The 20,278-nt window shown below is 37.5% G+C and overlaps 1 protein-coding gene across 1 annotated transcript; it reads left to right on the top strand.

The window, feature by feature from the left end:
- The first annotated feature begins 3,002 nt into the window (after positions 1–3,002).
- gfra1b (gdnf family receptor alpha 1b) lies at positions 3,003–17,293 on the top strand. The gene is made up of 10 exons (XM_087793201.1): positions 3,003–3,299; positions 3,399–3,701; positions 5,026–5,109; positions 11,416–11,594; positions 12,087–12,259; positions 12,682–12,791; positions 14,192–14,326; positions 15,061–15,239; positions 16,059–16,106; positions 16,949–17,293. The coding sequence occupies exons 1-10, from the start codon at positions 3,260–3,262 to the stop codon at positions 17,090–17,092; spliced, it is 1,395 nt and encodes a 464-aa protein (XP_087649327.1). The 5' UTR covers positions 3,003–3,259; the 3' UTR covers positions 17,093–17,293.
- Positions 17,294–20,278: the final 2,985 nt, after the last annotated feature.

Here is a 20,278-nt window from a genome sequence, read left to right as displayed (position 1 = left end):
GTATGCCAATTTAGTATGCATGGCGCACTAAATTTCGCATACTAAGAATTGAGACACACTAACGTACTAAAAATACTAACTTTTAGTATGCTAGTATGCGATTTGAGACACAGCACTAGACTCTAGGGCCTAGAGTCTGGGGGTGGGCAAACTCGGTCCTCGAGGGCCGCAGGGTGTCCAGGTTTTTGTTCCAACCGATCAAGAGGACAAATTTTGACCAATCAGGTGTCTAAGGAGTGTAATCAGTTGATTGTCAGTCTGGTGTTGCTTGTTTCAACTGAACTCTCATTGGTTAAAATGTCCATGCTCGATCGGTTGGAACAAAAACCTGCACACCCTGCGGCCCTTGAGGACCGAGTTTGCCCACCCCTGCCCTAGACCAATGAGCCACACAACACTCTTCAATCTTAAGATTTAAAATGTGTGAATGAAAATGACAACATGGTTTGACTGGGAATAGAACTTGCGAGTAATTCAAAGAGACCAATTGAGGGCTGATTTAAGATAAACAATGAGTAATATCAGTTGGATGAGCTTGATCAGCATGGATAATCTAAGATTTGAACATGGTGTTTTCAAGAGTACTATGAAGAAAGGGCTCATCTGGGATTTGAACCTAGAACCTCTCGCACCTGAAGCGAGAATCATACCCCTAGACCAACGAGCCATCAAAAAAAAGTACCTTGTGTTTACCTATTGCTTTAAAGTGTGTAAAGAAGCAAGAGACAAATATAAACATGGTATGTAATGTTGTCCGGGATTTGAACCCAGGACCTCTCGCACCCTAAAGCTTTTTACTAACCTCACCAGGCCAATCACTGGCTTCCTATTAGAGTCCAACGATCGAACCAACAAAGGGGTAGGGCCAAGATTGAGGGCTAATACGAGTTGGAACTGGGCCTTATACTACCAACTTGTTCAGCCTATGTAATTCTTGAAAACCCTGCAGACGTATTCGCATAATCATCAGGAAGGTTTTGGTTGCTGAATTTAGTTTTGGCAGAAGGGTAAAACGAAATATGACAACACACAACTGTTTTCTATTGTATTTCTGAGTTTTTCAGTATATGCGGCTTGTGTTCGAGTCTTCTATGATAATGTAATCTGGAATTTTCCCGATCAATCTAGTTTCATAAAAGATAATAAGCAATTAAGTACAAAAAATACCAACACAATAACAAATAATTATGGACCTTTAGAAACACATTAACCTACATTTTAAATATTATTCCGGCCATCTCCCCATGATACACTGTCAAACTTACGTCATTTTGTCTCAAAGAGCGCTAGGTGTACTTGTTGTGAACTTCAGTCCGACATGCTGATCCTCAGGCACAAACACCATCACCGCACACATTGAAAATTGTTTCACCCTCAAGTGAGATTGTTATTTTTAAATAAATAATAAAAAAGGATTCACTTTTTTTTGTTAATGATTTTTAAGGAAATGTGGATTTTATTTTGTTTTATTTATTATTATTTCAGTAACATTTATTTGGAGTCACATGGTCTGCAAAGATTTTAAACTTTTTTTTAGAGTTGTTCATTTTGGAGCTTTTTTTCAGACAAGGTTGGGCGTTCATTGGTGCTTTAGCGACAAAAAGACATTGTGTATGTATAAATGGACTGAGCTATGTATGTCAAGCGTGATGTTTGCAATTATCAACGCGCTGTCTTTTAGTAAAGTAATCGGTTTTCCCGATTTATTTTGTCACAATTACTTCAATTGTGTTTGAGGTTGATGAGCGTACAGTGTAGCTTTTATTGTAGGGCACTAAAGACAAATGAAAAGAAAAACTGGTTAAATAGCTACAAAGTTAACTCATGCTCTGATTGTAATTTGACCAGTGGAGTAGAAAGTAAAAGGCTATTCAAAGGCTGTTTGATGGGTAAATTCTACTCCTCAGTGATCTCATATATCCTAAACATCTGTGTAGTTTCTTAATCATCTGTGTCATGGTTATCCTGAAGCTTCCAAAGTTAAAAAAAAAAAACAACCACTTCCCCAAAGCAAATGGAATGCTTTAGGGAAGTGTTTTTTTTAATTACTAGAGAATTGCACTATTTTAGAGAGATTTCTTCTCAATTAATTAAGAATATAAATCCAAATATAAATTGCGTGAAGATGAAAAAAAAAAAAACAACAACATTATATTACATTAAAAAAGTAAAACTAAATTAAAGTAGTAAAACAATACAGAGCTGCCAAGTGCCACATTGTGTCTAGTTATGTGTGACAGTCACAGAATATGAGCCATTCTCACACCACACACACACCACACTTGACATTTATTACACTTATATATACACAATCAATATTGGTGTGTGTGACATGTTTTCTCTTTCATTAGTTCCATGACTTATTTCTCACTGTTATTTCTCACTGTTGTGACCCTGGTCTAGAAAAGCGCTCTACAAATAATACTCTCTTACTTACGTGTATTGTCATGACCTGCAATAAATAAAAACAACAAAATAACGGGAACGTCATAAAACTATACTCAATAAGCTAACGTTTATGATAGAAGTACACACAGGAGTAAATAGATAAGTGTTTTGTACTGTGAAAAGTGTACTCATTTTTTGTTTGATTTATCATTTTCAGCTCTCTTTTTTTAACATGTGTTGTCTTGAATAAATTAAGACCGTAAATGTGGAAGAACGAACCTGCTATACTACGGGTCACCTCTAGGTGGGGCACCACGACAGGCTAAAGCCTCGTCCTCTGCCGAGTTCGTCGCTGAAGGTAATTAATGACGTAATGAAATTTTAGACCATTTTTACTGTTTCGATAACTTCACTTCCCATTTCATCTACTCCCTTCGTCTGCTTGAAAATAATATTAAACAGTTTATGTTTAAAAAAAAACAAAAAAAAAAAAAAACAACGTCAACATCTGGTGACGTCATGCTCCGTATCTCTAGCAGGCGCGTGTAGATTCTGAGCTCACAAGTGCACGAGGGTCCGGTCCAGACCACTGGCCATCGTCTTGACATCACTTGACTTCTTCAGAACATATCACTGGATTTTTTTTGTTGTTGTTTCGGTCGTTTCCGTTGCGATGAAACTTTGACTTTGTGATATTTGGCTTAAATTCTGCTGCCGGGAGAAGAATTGAGGAAATATTTCAGCACTGATTCGGATATTTTTTGCGCCAGAATTGGACCAGTATGTTTCTCAGGTTTCATCAGATATGTTTTCAAGGGATAGTTTAATTTTTTTTTAAATTTAGACATTAGCTGAAGAGAATTTGGAGAAAATGCATTGTGCAACTTTGTTGATTTTATTTATTTTTCTTGGTAAGTAATACCTAGAAAAAACATTTTTAAAGTCATTATAAGTTTATATTTTCTATTGTTTCTATTCAGCGATTAATAATAAACTATTTGAACTTTTAGACTTACAGTCAGCGGTACAAAGCGAAAGTAGCGTCCAGAGCCGCCGACTGGACTGCGTGAGGGCCAGCGAGCAGTGCCTGAAGGAGTCCGGCTGCAGCTCCAAGTACCGGACCATGAGGCAGTGCGTGGCCGGGAGAGAGGGCAACATGAGCGGGGTGACTGGAGCAGAGGCGCAGGGAGAGTGTCGGAGCGCCATCGACGCCGTCAAACAGAGCCCGTTATTCCAGTGCAGGTGCAAGAGAGGCATGAAGAAGGAGAAGAACTGTCTCCGTATCTTCTGGAGCGTTTATCAAAGTCTTCAGGGTAAGTTCAAACCATACTCCCAGGAACTACTTTCATGCAACTCATCTATATAAAAGTGTATTTTCATCAGACAGATGGTTTAAACATAAATCAAATATTGTCAGATCCTCCTCCTCTTAACCAAAGTAAAGATGTGTTGATTTATTCCTTCCATTATATTTTTATATATTTTCTGAGGCTTGGGTCGCAGAGGCAGCATTCAGGGGAAAGAAGCCCAGACTTCCCTCTACCCTGTAACCTGCTTCAGCTGCTCTGGGAGAACACAAGGATTATTATTTTCGATTAAATAGAGCAAAACAAAGAAAATTGTAAAATGTGAGCTGTTGGAAATTTATGGGACTTTGGCATTCAAAAATACTTTAGTAGCTCCAATCTTGTCATTGTCGTTATAGTTTGGCAAATTCAGGAATTTGCTTAACTAATGTTTGTCACTATTGTAAATTAAAATTTTAATCCATGTTGTATTTTGTTATGTGAACAATACGTGGATGCCTTTTAAAAACCTGATTTGAACATTCAGAAAAATACTAATAAATCACTTTAAGTTAAATGAGTTGACAATTAGCAGGTTTAAAATCCAGATTATGTTCATGATTGTGAATTATTGTTGTAAATTGACATTTTTATTGATTTTTAAAAAAGAATATAGGCTCATACTAGGCTAAAATAACCAAATATGGTCAGGTATGTTCCTGATGTGAGCGAACTGATACTGATATATACTGAAGACGATGAGATCAATGCTCCTGTGACTCAAGTCTTTCTTTTGTGAGTTTACCTGCCTCCAGATTCATGTAATATAATATGAATTTAACCTAAAATAAGTTCTCTGTTCTACAGATGCAAGATTAACAGGTAAAGTTAAGTTGATATTAAATTATTCGCTGCAGAACAAGCTGGTCCAACTTCCAAAAGCCTCTTCAGCCACAGCGGTTCTGTTAGGGATCCTATTGCATCGTCTGATACGATAGTTATGTTTGGATGATTAATGGCATCTGGCACATCCCTGCGCTTTGGAAAAAAGAAAGAAAATGAACTTTACTTCACCAATAATAAATTTTAATCTCCACTTCAGAAAAATGTGTTTCTCTCTTTTTGCAGCATGTTTCATAGGTGGACAGGATTGTCTTCTCCTTATATGGTGATAATTATTATGCATTGCTCTCACTTTTGGGTTTGACCGGTACAGGTCAATAGGTCATTTGGTACCAGGCCACCGCCCTGGGGTTGTGGACCCCTGTACAAAAAATCATGCTGTAATAATGTAAATCAAGTCAAGTTTTATCTTGATGTTTTAAATAACTTCTGTGTCATTTCCATGCAGGTTATGATTTACCTGAAAACTCTCCATATGAACCAGTCAACAGCAGACTTCCCGATGTGCATCGTCTGGCGCCCAGCTTCTCGAGTAAGGCCCTGCTGTTACTTCTTTTTTTGCTTGAGATGTTGACAGATTTACTCTGGAAAAGTACATTTTGCACATAGATATTACTTCATTGCTGGCTTTCAAACACAGCTCGGATTACCACTTCTGTCTGGCAAATGTGTCCCTCTTGACAGCCACTTACTTATATTGTCATCTTGCTTCAGAAGTGAAGCTTTTGGCAGGTTTTCCCGCCATAAAAAGCTTTTATCCACTGTAAGAGCCAGCAGACACAAACAAAGTAATTAAGGATGTGTTGCTTCTCTCTTGGCTGTCTCAGTGCCGTTGAAGCAACACCACGTAACATTTTGACTGTTCCTTCATGACCTTTGCAGTAGAACTCGCTAGCTATTATTTTCCCGATGCTCTTTACTACGCAATGTTGGGATCCACCCACACAACCTGTGAATGTGACTCACCATTTTCTCGTTGGGGGGGCACTGGGGGGAGCTGGAAAGTTGATGCCTAAATGCATTAAAAATATGTAGTCTCTTATTTCCATTGCAAGTTCTAGAGCCGCCGGGCCAAGTATAAGTATCATGTCTACGGTCCGGGCACTTCCCATGTGATGAAGTCACACGTCTCAAATGCGAATGTCTTTTTAAAAACTTTTTTTACGAGTGATTCGAAATCAAACATAGCGATTTAAGGACACTTTGTACCAAACATTAAACATTTATGTTGACAAATAGACCATCTTTGTCAATCGTATCATTTTCCAAGCATCCGTCCGTCTGTCACTTCCTGGTCTGATGACCCAGTGGAATGTGTCTGAGCTCCACGTGACGATGCTGTTGATTTGCCGAAACGTGTTTTACTAAAATAACACGGTTTTAACCATACAATGCAATATAAACATTCAAATGACTAACAGAAACTACCAAATAAATATGTGTTCTAATTATAAAACGAAAACTGTTGCAATGTATTGATTGCTCGTAAGTTTAATAAGTGGAACGGGACACAGTTCGGCCAATCAGAGTCGTTGTCACTTGTAGCCCCGACACATTCTGTTGGGGTGAAAGACACATGCTTCATTAAAAACGTTTAACGATGGTATAAAGTGTCATTTAATGGCTAAGTCGAAGCTTCGTTCTATAATAAAAAGGTTTTTAAAAGACGTTTGCCGCATGTGACGTCATCACAGTTCTTGCAGCATGTTTCCATTCAATAGAGGAATGAGGGGTAGAGTTTGGGCGTAGGCGGGATTAAAAAGTGGTGTCGCAGCTGCAAAATCGTCATTGTTTAGATTATGTATTTGTCACACATCATTTGCACACATTCATTCACAAAAAGGGAGAACTCATCATTATTTGTTTGGCTAACATCTGAATGTGTAGCTTCTCAAATGCAATATTGTTGTCATTTAAACCAGTCAAGGTAGAAACAAAAGAAAAGGCTCCTCGGTTAATCATTATAAGAAAAAACAGGAATGGTTATCTGTTAACATAATGTTATATGGATGTGAATGATGTATAAAACATAAATAAGTGCGAAACCTGTAGTGCAAGGTATATATTAACTAATACATGTAATGAAACTGATGTTAATGACACGCTGAGCTTTAAATAGAGAGAAACAAAGAAACATGCTACCATGACAACCAATTACCATTTGTGTGGAACAATTGTACTCCTTCCTTGACCAGGTCTCCGAGGAGACCCAGGAACACCTGTTTGAAGGGGTTGTTTTGGTCACTATTCGTTCGCATCAATGTTGCCTCCCGAGTTTCTTGGAGCATCAACAGCAAGTCCACTTCCTCCTCCCTGGACAGAATACATAAATAAACATAAGAATCAGAGTAAGATGAAAAAACATACACACTGCAAAAACCTAAGATGTAAGCAAGTATTAAAGTTATAAATGAAAAGTGTCTTTTAATACTAAATGTCAAGTCTAAAACATGTAATATTTTTAAGGTACTGGAGCTACTGGAGAGGCAGCCGTCCTCGTCGGCGCCTTTATGACGAAGAGACAAAAATTAGAGCTGAGTTGTTCGATGTCCTGGCGAAACCATGGGCGGTCATTCTATCCACCATTTTCTAAAAGACTGTCTCGTTCCTGTTTGTCCAACAACTAAAGCAAGGATGTTTTTATCTGCTGGTCATCAGAGCATTAAACCAACATGGTAAAATCCATCTTCGTTATAAAGTAAAATTTCATTTCATTTCATGCCTTCTGAGGTTTTGCTCATGGCCACCCCCAAATTGTTTAGACTTTCGACGAAATTATGATCCTCACTGGTTGTGCATTCCAGAACCAGGCTGAGACAGGTTCGGAAACTGTGATTGCTTCGCACCACAACACACTACTTGGTACCAGAAAAAAACGTGCATCCGGGGTACGGTCCTGTTAGAACCAGGTCAATGGAAATGCGCCTTGAGTCCAAGGAACTTTAAGTGTATGTTTTGTATATATTATAACTAGTTGCAGGCACAAACACAAGCACTGGACTATAGGTCTTGTTTTCTACAGAGGACAAAGAAGCTGTGCTGACCTTTTGTCAGTTATTTCTTGTTCTTCAGGCAATGGCTAAAATAGACTAGCTTGAACACATTTCCTAGGAAGGCGCTTGCCCTTTTCTTTTGCACTAAGAAAAACTTAATTTACATGTGAAATATAGTTCAGCCGTATTTAAAAGGACACACTTTCCTCTTTGTTTCAACCACTCTATTTCATTGTGGAACCAGAAGGTCAAAGTCATGAATCTGCCAATGTTTAAGATTACCTATTATTTTCAATCCAGAAATTGTTTGAGAGAAATTACTGAAATGAAAGGTTTGCTTGTTTTGATTAAAATTTTTTCTTTTTTTTTTCTGCCACCAAAATAAAGCAAATCTGTGATGAGACTTGATGATTTGTGTCACAAGTAAAAGGTCAAAAAGCAAAAACGAAGCATCAATCATCAAGATTGAGAAGCATGTGCGTGAATAAACACATGTCATATTCACACACAACCACACACATTTATTCACCATGACAAACTCACTCCTTCAGTGTTCCCAACTGGGTAACACGTACAAATCATACTGTAAATCGTGACAGTAGAAAAATAGTCACCAACATCTCCATCCCATAGCACTGTTCTCCATGTCCAGTTTATTTGTGCATGAAGCATTCCAAAAGATTCTAAAATCATTTTTGGGGTATATTTGTCCTTCTATCTGGAAAAATAAGAATTAAATCAACGTTAGTGAAGGAAGTTGATTCAGTGATTGATTTAATCTTCAAATAAACATTAGTATTTGAGGGAGTATCAGAAGACAGGTGGATGCTTGGAACAAAGTCTGTAAGTAGCAAGGAAACACAAAAGAGACCATTGGGAAGATAACATCCACCTGCTTGTCAAATGATCGGAAAAAGAAAAAATGTTGTTGAAAGTGACAGTTGCTGAGCACTCAGCAAATATTTTAGTTGTTTGCTATTTCCAATCAGCTATGGGTTTAGGAAAATAGTCCTAATGTCAGACAGATTCTTTCAGAGGACAGAAGAATCAGACAAGGGTGGTCACGTCCACGGGCCAGGAGCAGAAGCTCAAAATTGCTTTTGCCGTCACAAGGCATCATTAGTAATGAAATTAGGATGTTTTATGATGTCACTGCATCAGAGCGAGTCAGACATCCCAGAATGTCCTTGTTTTGTTATTGACTGACAGCAGCAAATGAAGGATTTCCTTACTGATATTAGAATGAGTAGTAGAACCTTTCTTTAAGATCTAATTACACGCAGCATGAGTCTGTATTTTGTCATATTTTAAAAGTATGCGTGTGATTTGTGTGTCATGTTTGTATTGTATTGTAAACACTTTTTAATTATTGGAATTAATTAATATAAAATAAGCCAACAGGCTCATCATTATTAGAGTAATAAGTGCAATTATTTAACTGAGACAATCAAAAATGTAGTTATTGGTCTCTTCAATTTCAACTCCAAACAGGACATCTTGAAAATGGGAAACCTTGTTTCTACAGTGTTTCTACACTTTTGTTTTTGCTCTATACACAAACAAATATCCACAATTCTATACATTACAAAGATTAATTTATTTTAAATATTGTTCAGAATGTGGTCAAATCTGTTTTAGTTAGCATGTTCAAATTGAAAGTATCCATCCCACCTCAAAGACATATTATGATGCTGATTAAAAAATCATGCATATTGCACGTGTGTGCTTCAAACTGGCCACGAAGAATTTGCTTTGGGAAGAAACTTGCCAACTCGGACATCGATAATGTTAACAATTAATTGATTAATTAAGACTATTAGCACTAAGAGCCAGTCCAAAATGGGGTTATATGATGCTCCTTGGAAAAAAAAAAAAAAAAAAGAATATGCATCAGAGAACTCACAAAGAAAAGAGGCATTGAATGCCCCATCACTGCGTGATTCGCAACTTCGCACCATGGATTAAGAGAAGAATATTGAGGAGATCTAATATCCCCAATTATGTTATCTCCAGAGGGATCAATGAAGTTTATCTATCCATCTATCTATCTATCTTTCTATAATGAGTAGTTTTGGGCAATGAGCACAAAAATGTAATTGAGCCACCTTGGATAAGCTTCAGTTACATTGGCAGGTAGCTGATCCAATTAAATCCATTAGTGCACCAACTGAATCGGCAGACCTAATAAGAAAGGAAGTAGCCCACTGGTAAATTTCTTTATTAGAGCGCTGGTCCAATCCAATTGGATCATCAAAAACACATTAGATATGTAGTGTCAATTAAGTGATTTTAGCGGCAAACAATATCAAAAGTATAGCGCAACAGACAAATCACCTGGGCCTCATGTACTAAGGGGTCGTACCCGCAAAAAAGGCGCGGACATGCTTTTCCACGTCAAAGTCCATATGTATCAATAAGGAAGAGAGTGTTGAAGGTTGGACTTTCCGACACGTTTTTAGTTGGCGTATATCCTTATATACTGCTTAGATGCATGTCAGCCTCACTAGTCAGTTGAGATATTCACATCGGAGTTACATTAACTATTAATAATGATTGAATATGTTTGTAGTTACACGAGTGGATATTCAATTATTCACAAACATATAAATATGTTCTCATTCACCAAACGGATGATCTGTATTTATTAAGACAACATTGATTTTTTTTTATACTGAATATTTTAATCCGCTATTCAGATTTTTTTAAAAGGAATTATGAGCTTGTTTTTAATTAATTAATTAATTTAAAGAACAAAATGATCAGCGTCATTGCTTTAAGTCTTCTTTATGAGAGTCACAGAAGTTCTTGTGAAACAACATCACGTTTAATCAAACTGAAGCTGTAGAATGAAAGCAGCTAGAGTTTCCATCATGTGATTTCGTGATCGGAGGAATCTCCTTGAAAAACACACTTATATAAATACAACGTCAACTAATTTGTTCATTTGTGATTTGTAGACAAAACGTGTTCATTTCATAAATGTAATAAGAATTTGCGCATGTGCTACGCAGCTGCGCCACACATTCATATGAAGCTGAGACGATCAGACCATTTTCATAATCATCATCACTGCTGAGTGCTTTAAACTACTGATTTACAGTTTTATTCTTGTTAAACTCCATTTTAAGATGTTTCAAATAAGCATCGTATTGTCTCTGTAAATAAAGTATTCGTATTAATTACCCTGAATGTTAAATATTAACATTTACACCCGGAGCTCGTCTGCACTAGTTTAAATTTAAGTATGTGGTCCATGTCAGAAATGTTTAAATGGAAGAATACAAACTGTTTATCCAGTTAAAGTTCATTCCTTGGTTAGTTGTTCCAATTCCCACCGACCATAATTGAAGGTACATGTCTTCACCATAAGACATTTTCAAAGATCATTTGTCAGTAACTCATTATAGTTCCGACCAATTTCCAAAATTCCAAAGGCCATGATCAACAACCTGATGAAGTCTGATCATGTCACAGTGTTGTACTGTGTGAGGCAAGTGTTGGTCATATCAGATACTGACTGGTTTTCAGACCCCCTCAATAATGCAAAACTGTAGTGTTTATTTTTCTCAAACCTTCCAATATTTATTCTGTCTAACCAGCACCTGTGTGCATAGATCTACACAGATTTGTGGAAACTATTTAAGAAAAATGCGTCCTATATGTCTGTATAAAATGCTTTGAGATCATCTCATTTAAGATTTGCGTTTATATTTTTGAGTAGTATATAAGTGCGGGTGGCACCAAATCCCCCGACATAACTTAGATTATCAATTTATTTTCTTTATTTAGGTCACCTTTTGCCCAACAGCGTTAGTCAGATAATTTGTGTATCTCCCGTCTCTCAGCCAAGCTTACATCCCTAAGGGAGAACAACTGCCTGAACGCTGCCAAAGCCTGCAATCTGAACGACACATGTAAGAAGTTTCGCTCTGCTTACATCAACCCTTGTACCAGCAGAGTGTCAACATATGAGGTCTGCAACAAGAGGAAATGCCACAAGGCCCTGAGACAGTTCTTTGACAAGGTAATCATGACACATGGGACTCGTGGTGTGAGCAACAGTGCCAGATAAATAATGAACACAATTATCTTTAATCCATATGCAATAGCAGATAGAATGGGTGAAGCAGGTTTAAGAGTACTAAAACATCACCTATGCAAGAGAAGTCATAGTTTAAATTATGTTTGATTTTTTTTAGAAAAGCTGTTCAGGGCAGTAGATTATGGAGCACAGATCTTTAATCTGCTTCATGAAGCTTCATCAGACCAATTCTAAAAAAGTATGAATTGTTTGGATGTACTTACACCCCAGATGGGGGCGCCCTATCTTATCGTGCAATTGCTTACCAGAGTAATCTTTGGTGATATATATTCTATAATCTTGTTGTTATCCATATTGCTTAAAATAACCCTTACACGTAAAAAGTAAATGTTTAATGTCAATCATCTTTCCTGCGCTAAATGGGGGTGTCTTAAATTTTCTTTCTTCAATTTTACGTTTCATGTTTTCTTCTAGGTCCCGACCAAGTACAGCTTCGGGATGTTGTTCTGCTCCTGTCCTGCAGGGGATCAGACAGCGTGTGCTGAACGTAGACGACAAACTATCGTGCCCATCTGCTCTTACGAGGACAAAGAGAAACCAAACTGCTTATCATTGCAGAACACTTGCAGGACCAACTACATTTGCAGGTGAGAAGAAAAATGTCCATATAGTCATCACCTTTTTTTTTTGAACATTGAAGATTTGGATCAGTTTTCAATGGTAGATACTTTTCCTAGTTCTACTTCAGCAAGCAGAATTTTTAAGTTGGTACAGAAATACAAATGTACTTAGCACTACTTATCATATTTTAGTAATCACCCAGTCCAGATGTTGCCTTGCTTTTTGCCTAGTGTTGTACATCAGCATGTCACTGTTTTACCACTTTCGCCCTTCGGAAATGTGCATATCACTCCAGACTCTTAACATACTGCAAAAGCCAAAGGAACCCTGGCATGTCATCAAACTCTCTCTATGGTTTTTACAGCAAAGGAGTTTGTCTTTACGTCAAGAGGCGATCATTTTTGTGGAGCTGAACTACAGGATACATTTACATTTTCTTTCTTTGTAGGTCAAGGTTGGCAGACTTTTTAAGCAACTGTCAACCTGAAGCCCACTCGAGGTCTGGCTGTCTGAGAGAGAACTATGCCGACTGTCTGCTTTCTTACACTGGTCTTATTGGTAAGTTATTAGTCAGTGCATCCACTCTATGCCTGTGTCTCTATGTTTGCCAGAAGAGCTGCTCAAATATTTAATTTAAGACCTATAACATGTTCTATGTAAATGAAAATGCCAAGTCATTTTATGAATTTCTGCTTAAATGGAAGAATACACATATTTACATAGGTACCCATGCATTGTGGCAGTAGCAGTTTAAGGCAAACTGAAATATGAAATGCCTCTACCTTTCTATGCCTGTACCTCTTGGACCTTTGTCATTTGATTCCTCACTTTTTAAACCAGGAATTCTCTACCATCAATTTCCACTGTTAATAATCAAATTGTCCACCTCTTATGTCTGCAATCTTAACATTTTCACAGCGTCACCAAGTGTCAAATCGGTCTTGCACCCTGTTGGGGTTTTGTTCCGATCAACCGGACCGAGGAGGTTTTATCTTAGCCTGCTTGCATAAACCCAAAAAATGTGTGTGACAATCCGAGCTGAAAGAGGAGCCGACCAAAATTTCATGTAAGCGGTTTTAAATTGTAGAAAACTTCCAAAGACTCGACTCCACTCTTAACGCAACTTGGACTCACGTACGCAGAGTTCAAGACGGTGTTACAGTCCTGAGAAGGTCCTGCTTCTTCTGCTAGCGGAGCAAGATTTATCCCTCCTACTTTCGGTCACCATGTTGTCTATATTGAAGGGTTATTACCCATAATTCTCAGAATTTTGGTAAGTTACAAGAACTTCCCAAACTTGTAAAGAGCATTTGGAATTCAAGATGGGTCCCTCGGATCTGGCATTGACCTTTCTGGAAGGCAACGCCCATTCAAGAGACGGAAATTTGCTGTCTACCTGTGCAAGGGTATAAAATGATGTCCTGAGAGAGTGCCTAGGTGATGGCAGTGTTGTGAGACCACTTGTTGTCGGATCTTGTTTTAAGCTGTATCTTCCTGGTGAGCTGACCTTGAGAGTCCCTATACAGTACATTCCATACAGTCTGTACTTGGAGATTTTGAACCCCTCCACCGCTGATATGAAAGCTGGATCTGGCCTGAGCTTAGGAAGTACCCATGGATATCCTAGGGGAGAGAAATACAAGATAGTTAGCGCTCTCTATATTATTGATTTGGTTCCTTTATTGATGCAGATAACATTAATCGTTGCTCCCCCTGGCTTTATATGTCAGAACTCTCTTGATGCAGCCACTATGACCGTGCAACCAACGTGACTTGCAAAACAGACGCTGCAGTCTAAATGTAAACTGGTGGGACTGAAAAATTCAGCCTTCTCAATTTGTTTTCCGAAATGATGCACCCCGCCTTTAAGCTGACAAGGATTCATTATTGCAAAATTACACAGTGTACGCAGCCGAGTGGATGATAGTCATTTGACTCTTTTGTCGTGTGTTTTTTAGGTACAGTGATGACACCTAATTACGAGCACTCTGCTGGTATAAGCCTGTCTCCCTGGTGCGACTGCAGAAGTTCTGGGAACAACAGGCCGGACTGTGATAAATTTGTGGAGTTCTTCACCAACAATCGATGCCTGCGTGAGTGCCAATTTTCCTCACAGCTGCTTTCACTTCCAAATGAAAAGCTTCTGGAATCGAATGATTAGTTAAGATGAACCTCACAATGTTTTCTATCGTTCCTTAAATAAATCCCTATGTTCTCCATCCTTTCTGATTACAAAGGGAATCCTTCATTTCAGCCTCAGCACAGAACGATTACTCCATCATCTGTTTACTCCATCAAACAAACATTTCTCCTGCCTCTGAGCTGTTGAGCACACCAGCGTTTTCCCCTTCCAATCTATTTTAAATCCATTTCTTAGTTGAAAGCAAATATTGATTTGATAACTGCAGAGCCTTCAGAGTGATAGTTTTGAATTATAGAACTTGTATCTCATGTCAGGGATTTTAGGTTCAATTCAATCTTCAGGAAATGATGATAGTGGGACCAGCAACGCATGATTACATTTTGCTTACTGACCATCAGGATGAACACTTTTTTTTTTTAAGGTTTATAACATCAATGCTAATAATATCTTTGCCGCTGCCGCAGTTGTTTATTAGTATTTACTGTCGATTTATGAGTCGATTACTGTTGACACTCATGAGGAATTTGCGAAATGTCCCATGCACTCCACCCTCATCCAATTGGAAGTTAGTTGTGCTTTAAATTTGCTCTGAACACTGGAGCAGCAGAAACCCAGTAACATTAAGTCATATCTAACAAAAACATGTAACCCCCAAGTGATGTAAAAAGTAATATATTTCTCCAGGTTTGGCCATCAAGGCTACCGGAAATGGAACGGATGGTGTTTGGCAGCCTCAGCCGTCCATCTACCCTGCCATGGATCCAGGCATCAACAAAGTGAAAGTTAGAGTCCATCACAAGGTGGACATGACCCAACTCTACCTGGATGCTGACGCAGCGTTTCACTTCTGTGGGACCCTGCAGGTGACAAAAGCAGTTACACACTTGCAAAGAATTGACATTTTTTTGTTTTCTTAATGTCCTTTTATATCTTTTTTTCCAGTTGACCATATAAGCTTATCAGTACATTTTTTTTAATGAATGTATTTATTATACTTAAATTAACTTGAATTCAGAACTGGCCAGTGGCGCTGTGCCATAAACAGTATTGATTGATAGTAATTAAGAGGTTTAATGATGTTTTTTCCACCTTTTTTTTCTGAATAGAAAATAGGATTAGATATATAATACACACATGGAATGCGACAGAGAAAATTAAACCATGAGAATAAAAGATATATATTTTTGAAGCTCACTGAGGACCACGATTGAAGATCAAGGACTCCATTTCCATCTTCTCTGATCCAAAATCATGGTTCGGTGTAAGACCAATCACATGACCACGCTGATGTCAGAAACTGAAAGAGGTCTTGAGGTGTGGCAATAAGGAACTCTGAAACAGACTTTAAAAATGTATTTTTAATGCAAGAATCTGTTTTTACTCACCTCAGACAGGTGTCAGGGCACCACCTACTGAGGCGAAAAAAATGGACACTGCTTTATGAAAAATCTGTTTTTTTATCCATAAACTTATAATTTGTCGACCTCAGACGGTGAAAATGATATAAGTTTTTAATGGAATAGTCATTCAAATCAATTGATTATTGAGCAGAGAGAATCTAACTTTATTACAGTGGAATGGTGGTTATGGTTGATTTCTCCCTTTCAGTTATATCTACAAGTCATTCTGTAATTTTCTATTTATTAAAGTCTGTTTGATCTACTTCTGGTTGTCCGTCTCAGGGGCAGAAAATGGCCCTGAATACATCTGTGACTACATCTCTGTGTGAGGTAAGAATTCCTAAATACTCCATTGTTTGCATTATGAATTATACCAGATTTTCTTTTAATACAATATATGGATATAAGTTCACCATCTACAGAGAGAGTGAAGTAAAGAGTTAAGAAATGAATATGATTGTATAAGGAGAACAAACAACAGATGTTTTTATTTCATTGTTATTGTATAAATGCATAATAAGCATCAGCAAAATTGATTGAAAGGCGGTAAGTAAACTAAATAATGAGCTGCGTGATACAGAAAAACAAAAACAGTCAGGAATTATAGGACTGTATTTTGATGAAACCGTGGGCTAATTCTATAGGCAATCAGTGTAGTTTTGTTGAGTTTTCCAAAAAAAAAAAAACACTGCTGAAAAATGTTAGTTTGAATATAATCTGAAACATTAACACAACATTAAGATTTTGCTTCCCGGAATGCACAATTCTATGAAAGAACATGATAAATATTTGAACTGATCAATGTATTGATTGTCTATACCATAAAGGATTTGCCGTTTTTTGATAGTCTAACTTCATCTTCAGATGTTTCAGACAAGTCCCTGATTCTCTCTGTAAATAGATAACTCATGTAGAGCAAAAATCATAGACACTAATCTGCAGTACCTTGTGAGATGCACTGTAAATTTTGTTTAATTACATTTTGTATCATTACTTATGTTAGTTTTCTGAATGAGCAGAGGAGTGACACAGGTACAGAGCCAAAGCTTTAGGGACATCCAAACAAATTACAAGCCAGCTAACTGGGTCTCGTGTTTTCAGGGACAGTAACCACCTGTTGCACCTTCACTGATGTAAAGAATATTCTCAAACATGTGTTTTTTTCCACTCAGAATCAACAACCAGATGGAGGTGATTCCAGCAGCGTCACAAGAAGCTCCCGGGCTGCGATCTCCTGCTCCTCATGTCTCCTCCTCGCTCTGACCCTTGCTCTCACACCAACACTGTTCTGCTGGAGGTTCTGTTTTAAACTGTAGGTGAACTACATCCTTCAACTGGTCCTCGTTTTAATTCAACATTCTTGAATGGGAGCTTTTAAACTTTGTGGCTGTGGATTTAAAATGTGTACGTACCGAGACCACAGCAGCTCCTGATCGCCTCACTGTTGGAGAACGTCTCCAAAAGTTTATTTTTACACAAATGAATCATGGGATTCGATTAGACTGAATACTAACAATTGGCTGAATCTGCTTTGACAATTGAAAGGTTCAATCTCTGCGATGTGACTTGTCCGGTCAAAGATAAGGCTCCCAAATTTGTGAGCATGTTGAGTTTTTTGTTTGTTCAATTTATTTATTTCATTTGACACGTTACCCACAGATAGAGACATCCAGTGATCAGAGAAACATGTTGTCTCTCTAATAACTGTAAACAAGTGGTATTTACAAGTGATAGACTGATGAAGCTTCATGTTTTATTTGGGAGTTCAGTAGGGGGCGCCCTCAGTCAAAATCTAAGTCTTCAGTAGATCGGTTCTTCAAAGGAATTATTACAGTAGAAAGTGACTTCTAGTGGACTCTCAAACTAATGACATGATGATGCTTCGTGAAGCTTCATCATGTCCATCAACGCTGTTGGCTGCTATTTCAACTTTTCTTTAAAGTATCATATAGTTTAAAAATGTGATGGAACTATGTAGCTGTGTTAACAAATATTGCTTCAACAAAAAAAAGTTTATTTTTACCAGTGAATTTGTTTCTCTTTTGGTCACCTTGTTCCTCAACATCCTGTTGGATATTGAACATTAAATTAATTTGGTATCATCTTAAACTCTTTCATGCCTTTTTCTTCGTCTGTTTATGTCAGAATTTACTAGAAATGAGTGTCGAATGTGCAAAAAGTGAGTCATTGTGGGAGGTTTATATATATTTTAATATTATTGAAACTATTCCATTTGTCTAAATAACATGATTTTTTTGGGGGACCTGAGCTCTTTATGTGATTGTTCATTTATCTTTGATATTGGAGCATTTATCTAAAAGACTACATGTAAAAAAAACATTATAATGGGTGATGGGCTACTGAAGCTTCATGAAGCGATATCTTATTTCTTCAGCCCCTAGTTTCAAAATGATGTGACGTTTCAATAGAATATCTGTTCAAAGTAAGTAATGGTTATTTGTAAAGATCTTTCTAGACCAGGGTCACGAAGCGCTTTAACAATCACAAACAATACACAGTAAAAAATATATACTACAAAATATCAATTCACAAGAGACAAACACAGGAGTCCCAGAAAATTGGGGGAAAGCCTGCACGGATAAAAATGTCTTAAGATGTTTCTCGAAGGAGTCAGTAGATCCATCAAACACAGAGGCTGAGGATTCATTATTGACATCTAGTGGATTGAAAATACTCTTAAGGCTTCATAAAGCTTCATCGATCCATCACTACTACATCCATGTGAAGGAAACAGTGTCCACATATGTAGTCACTTCTTCAACATTTCCAAAAGACACTGAAGTTAATTTGTTGTAATTGTAACCTTTACTTGTGACCTTAACGTGTCAGATTTAATACGTTTTGACAATCACTGTAGGAAAAACTGCTCCTTATTGACCGTGACATCTTCCAAACAGTTGCAAAAATGCAGTAACATCTGGAACACATTTTGAAATAAAAACTTCTGCTTTTCCTTGGAGCATGTTCCCACACATATGTGTAACTGATCTATAAAGGCCTTAATCACCTGTGACTTGTGATGGGCCGATGAAGCTTCATGGAAACCTGGCAGCACAGAAAGAAAAAAACAATTTGTATTATTTATGTCCTACTGATTATTAGTGTCTGAAATGTGTGATGTTTTGAAAAAAGAGCAAGTGGTTCTTGACATGTCAAGCCACTAGTTTGAGTTTAATAAAAAAAAAAAAAACAACCAGTAAACTGAAAATGACTGAAACAGAAACTATACCATTTATTTTTTTATCTGTGTCACCTGAAGGTCGGCCCCTGAATATAAAACCAGTACGTGGTGCAAAAAAACGTTCATCTAGTGGAATCTAAAAGAAGATTAATTCTGCTTCACAAAGTACCAGGAGGAGCCTTCAGATAATCGTCTCAGTCCGACCGGGATTGAGGACAGAAAGGGTTCATAAGAATTAATTCCGAGTGAAAGTGTTTGACGATGACTGTTCAGACTCGTCACACCGAAGTTATGATCCACAGCTGAACGTTCGCAGGTTCACACGAGACAGAAAGTCATTGTCAGTCAGATCACATCTTTACCACAGAGGAGCGACTCTGGTGAACAAGGACGCAGTCCTTCAAGGACAGACAGATGGGTGAACAGGAGGGGGGCATGTCTGGCCAAAAAATGTGAGCCACCTGACATCTCGTCTACTTAGATCCACATTCAACCAATCTGTGATGTTTTTCTCTATGACAGTTGAGGCTAAAAAAATAAAGGACTGTACATGGGAGCAATTATGGTCTTATTATTTAATATTATTTTTATTTGATGACAGTCATCCTCTGAACACTGTCATCAGTGAGCAGAAAAGCAGATGGAGCACAAATGCTTCTTCCCAGGTGCAAAACAAATAGACTCAAGGACTCATTCATTCCTCGGGCTATTAAATTGTACAATTCTGAGTTTGGGGGCAGGAGTGGAGTAAAAGTATCATGATGTTCTATTCTATGTTAGTCTTTGTATCCTTTGTCTTTGTTATTTTTCTTTGATCTGTGTTCTTTGTCTTTAGACTTAGATTGTATCATCTTTTTCTTTATTTCTCTTTGTTCTTGTTCTTATTATATTTTTATTTTTTATGAATAATTGCCGTTACTGTGTATAATTGGAAAAAAACAATTTCCTGAAGAAGACCTGCTGAGGGATCAATAAAGTTCTACCTAACCTAATGTGAACGTAGAAAGGTTGTGTATATTGTAACACTTGAAGGGGAATCTTGTTAGATTTTTGGTATTTTATCTTCTTATTGACTTGATGTTACAGGTTACATGAAACCGATGTTTTACATAACAGTTGTAGTATTAAACAATTTCCTGAAGGAGACCTCCTGAGGGATCAATAAAGTTTTACCTTACCTTACCTTAGTATACAATAGTTCTAGTGTTATTAACATCAAAGTAACAATTGTCACCCTTGTAATGCATTTTAATCAATTATGTGAACAATCCTGCTTTTTTTAATCTAAAAAGGAAATGTG

This window comes from Callionymus lyra, chromosome 6 (genome assembly GCF_982586985.1).
Source record: "Callionymus lyra chromosome 6, fCalLyr1.hap1.1, whole genome shotgun sequence".
NCBI classification, from domain to species: Eukaryota; Metazoa; Chordata; class Actinopteri; order Syngnathiformes; family Callionymidae; genus Callionymus; species Callionymus lyra.
Note: the sequence above shows the minus strand (reverse complement) of the source record. Positions and strands in the feature narration are given on the sequence as shown.